This window comes from Lampris incognitus, chromosome 17 (genome assembly GCF_029633865.1).
Source record: "Lampris incognitus isolate fLamInc1 chromosome 17, fLamInc1.hap2, whole genome shotgun sequence".
In the NCBI taxonomy this organism is placed as follows: domain Eukaryota; kingdom Metazoa; phylum Chordata; class Actinopteri; order Lampriformes; family Lampridae; genus Lampris; species Lampris incognitus.
In genome coordinates this window covers 11,192,949-11,197,066 of record NC_079227.1, presented here as the reverse complement: position 1 = coordinate 11,197,066, position 4,118 = coordinate 11,192,949, and the positions used below count along the sequence as shown (strand labels likewise).

Sequence of the window (4,118 nt, the reverse complement as noted above, 5' to 3'; positions counted from 1 at the left end):
GGCCTGGCTCCACTTGCAGAGGGAATCCTCCTCTTCAAGCCCAACTACGTTTACCCTGATATAAATGTGGGGACACAAATGAAATGAATCTTAAAAGAAGAGACATGAAATTCTAACATCAACAAAAATACACTGCTTTGAAAACATTATTCTCATAAAAGAATCCACCCGTTAAACGTCACTTGGTTTTCACAACTATATAAAGGCTTGGATCATTGGTGTCGGCCATGTCGAAGGAGGACGGTTGCAAAGTAACGTCCGCCTGCAAACACAAGGAGCGTAAGCCCAAGAAGCCGCACTACATCCCCCGGCCGTGGGGGAAACCTTACAACTACAAATGCTTCCAGTGCCCCTTCACCTGCATGGAGAAATCCCACCTGTACAACCACATGAAGTACAGCCTGTGTAAGAACTCCCTCTCCCTGCTCATCGAGTCCGACTGGCCCTACAAGAAGGGGAACATCCTCCACCCGGAGCAGCTCCGGCCTCTCCATCAGGCCCACGGTCTCCATGCCACTGGGAAAGAGGAGACGGAGCAGGCCACAGCCACCGAGGAGAGGCCCAGGCCACGGCGTGCCCCCGAGAAGGAGGAGGAGGAGGAAGGAGATGACAGGGCGAGCCGGGGGGCGGAGGATGAAGAAGGAGGGGGAGTGGAGGGAGGAGAGATGGCGGGGCTGACAAGAGAGCTCTCCAACGGCGGTGTAGACAGAGAAGCAGTTGAAGGCATCAAGAAAAGCAAACGCGGTGAGTCGGAGCTCCTGATGGCAGACATGTTCTCGCTGGAGGAGCAGCTGCTGAGGGCACGCTCGGTGGAGGTGGAGGCCCAACTGAAACATTACAAGCTGTCCAAGACGTGTCTGGCTGCTCCTGGCCTACTGTCGGAGCAGTGGCGGCTGCTGACTACCAGCCACACCAAGGCAAAGTCTGAGGGTGGCCAGCCCAGAGTCAGCAGTTCAATTCCCTGTTACCCTCCTCCTCCCAACCTGGTGGACTACCCGGATCCCACTGGGCTCAACCTGTCTGTCCTTGGCGTGGGGTACCCCATCAGCCCCAGCCTCTTCTCTTACGTCAACTCAGCTCTTCCCGCCGCCCACAGTAGCATGACTGCCCAGACCCACGCCCAGCTTGCCCAGCTGCCCTTCCTTGCCTCAGCTGCACAACTCATGCACCCTATCTCCGGCGCTCACCCGCACGCCGATAGAGCCCTCCTCCCCTCCCGTCTTTACTACCCCTTCCTGTGTGAGCATGCACTCGGGCCCACAGCGTCCCAGAATGATGCCGGAAAGGGACTCAAAGCCTCGACAAATAGTGCTGAGGTCAGTGCCCTGCCTGGTTACCAGCCAAAGGTCAACCTGTGGAAGGTGCCGGCATTGCGGCCGGGGGCAGCAGCAGGCTGGGTGTCGCCGCAAAGGAAGTCCCCTGAGCCGGGCTGCAGGCAGGGGGACAAACTGCAAGCTTCAGCCAGGGACGGTAAAGCAGGTTGGGGAATCAAGAGAACTGGAGCGCCACTGGGGAGCCACGAGGCCCCAGTGGAGAAGAAACCGGCCATGGGTTTCACCTTTGACCTTCTGAAAAATATGCAGAACGCCTCACCTCTCGCCATGGCAACCGACAAGCTCCTCCTCCAGAACAGGTATCTCCAAGCACAGATTTCATAAAAATTAATTCCTATATAAATTACTATAACTACTACTCCATGTTCCTATAATGATACTAATCATACATAATACTATGACTAGTGCTGTAGTTTATCACTATTATTACTTTTGAAAAGCTTAAAATAACACCACATTATTATAAGTATCATTATCATCATATCCATTTTTTGAGTCAGTGATGACTGCTACTACTACTACTACTACTACTACTACTACTACTACTACTAATAATAATAATAATGATAATAATAATAAAAGCAATAACAGTAATTGGATTAAACAAGTATAGATAATGGATGGATCAATGCATAATTTTTTCTGGTTGCCTTCAGAGTTGCAGTTCATTTAGTGAGATTTTAGTGTCAAAACAACAAACTAAATATTTACCTCATCTTTAGTCTGCAGGGTGCTCAGCTTCAGACTCGGCCTCCAGAGCAGTGGTATGCTGAGCCGCCATCCAGCCCAAACAGCGAGTCCTCTTCCCTGCCCAGCAACCAGGATGCCACGGGGCCACGGACTCCAGCAGGTGAAGCCCCCGAATCGGTGGCCACACTCCTCGGCGATCTCTCCAAGGCTCTGCAGGAGTACCAGGAGGCTGAGCGAAAGATTGCCCACCTGGAGAAAGAGGACCTGTCTGGGCAGGGCCACCTCTGGGAGCACCTGACAAAGATCCGCAGCGAGCTCTCCCACATCCACCAGGCGCTGGAGCAGACAGCCCGGCAGAGCGAAGGACCCCTGGACCTCTCCGTCAGGAGGGACCCCACAGACACTGTCGCCCAGGGTGAGCAGGGCGTGAGGGAGGAGGGACACCCTAAGGATGTCACCACAGAAACGGAAGAGGATGACGAGGAGGCGGAGGAGGAGGAGGAGGAGAGGGATGAAGAGGAGGAGGAGAGGGAGAGAGAGAGGAGCGCGAAGGCATCTCTGGAGAGTCGTAAACAGTCGCTGGACATGCTGATAAAGATGAGCCAGGCGGGCGTGTCGGTGGTCAACACCGAGGTTTTGTCTCCCACCGCTCTGAGTTTGCGGCCCAGTCCGGCCGACGCCGTGTGGCCCGGCAGAACCACCAAGTGTGAGGCCGACTCCAGCGTGCTGCTCTGCCCTGATGGCCGACCGGTGGTCTTCACAGACCTTCCTTCCTCCGCCAAGACCCCTAAAAGACCCCCATCAATACAGCGACTAGAGGCCCAGTGTCCTCCCAGTCCTCTGGCGGCGACAGACTCCTAACACCGTTTCTCTGACCGCCTCGGTGTCTTTTAATTCCGATAAAAAAAAGGATCCCACCCGTTTTTCAAATGCTCCGGTTTACCAGAAATACTCTTTATGTTTGATTTCACAGGCCGGTAAACTGCCGCCACACTCACCCCCATGTCTCACCCCCACGTCTCACCTCACATCCCTCCAGACACTCGGCACCTTACAACACACAAGACGCTATGAAGGACGGAAGGAGAGACGGCGATCCTGCACGAAAGACTGCTGACTTGGACTCTGAGATCTGAGTAAAACACAGTCTGAATGAGGGACTATCATGTCACGAAAATAGAAAAATAAAAAAGTCCGCCAGAATGACATGTGGGAGAGAGAGTACGTGTTTCTAGCACTGACAAACTGTCCAGAGATGAAGTTCTGAACTGGTTTGTAAATAATGTACTTTTTTATCGATGTAAGTAAAATGAATTAAAAGGCTAAATGTTATGTTTTATATAGCGATGACGTCACGTTGGATTGTACTGTTGCACCTGATGGAAACACACCGCCGTGTGTTTTATGCACTGGATTTCTTTGAATAAACAAAGAAAACAAAAACAAATGAATCTTCTTCTTCTTCTTCTTTTTCTTAAATGTTCCCCCTTTTCTCTCCAACTGTACATCACCAATCACCCCGATCTCCGTGCCGTCCCAGTCGCTGCTCCACCCCCTCTGCCGATCCGGGGAGGGCTGCAGACTACCACATGCCTCCTCCCATACATGTGGAGTCGCCAGCCGCTTCTTTTCACCTCACAGTGAGGAGTTTCACCAGGGGTACGTAGCGCGTGGGGGGATCACGCTATTCCTCCCCACCCCCACCCCCCCAAACAGGTGCCCCGACCGACCAGAGGAGGCGCTAGTGCAGCGACCTCAACGGAATAGACCACTACGCTACCCGGACGCCCCTTAATTCTTCTTTTCGACCAAGAAGTCCTCTGTCTGTCTGGCGGTATCTACTAACGAATAGCTGCACACCTCAACTTGTGTGTGTGTGTGTGTGTGTGTGTGTGTGTGTGTGTGTGTGTGTGTGTGTGTGTGTGTGTGTGTGAAAAACTGAAATATATGGTTTCGTCTCAATAAATTTATTCCAGGATGAAACCTCAACGTTCATGTAAAAATATGATCTCCACGTTCACAGTTGAACCGTGCACCACACATCGATTCTCAAATATATTTCCATTAAAAAACAATGTCCACCAGGAATTTCAA

The 4,118-nt window shown here is 52.1% G+C and overlaps 1 protein-coding gene across 1 annotated transcript; it reads left to right on the top strand.

Annotated features, from left to right (window-relative positions):
- The first annotated feature begins 227 nt into the window (after positions 1–227).
- On the top strand, positions 228–2,885 carry prr35 (proline rich 35). Its single transcript, XM_056297760.1, has 2 exons — positions 228–1,633; positions 2,057–2,885. Exons 1-2 carry the CDS (start codon positions 228–230, stop codon positions 2,883–2,885), a joined length of 2,235 nt encoding a protein of 744 aa, XP_056153735.1.
- Positions 2,886–4,118: the final 1,233 nt, after the last annotated feature.

Bases quoted from the DNA above. Each gene is read 5' to 3' on its own strand.
- prr35 (XM_056297760.1), top strand. From the start codon at position 228: ATGTCGAAGGAGGACGGTTGCAAAGTAACGTCCGCCTGCAAACACAAG. The intron at 1,634-2,056 runs GTATCTCCAAGC...CCTCATCTTTAG, and splicing joins AAGCTCCTCCTCCAGAACAG to TCTGCAGGGTGCTCAGCTTC.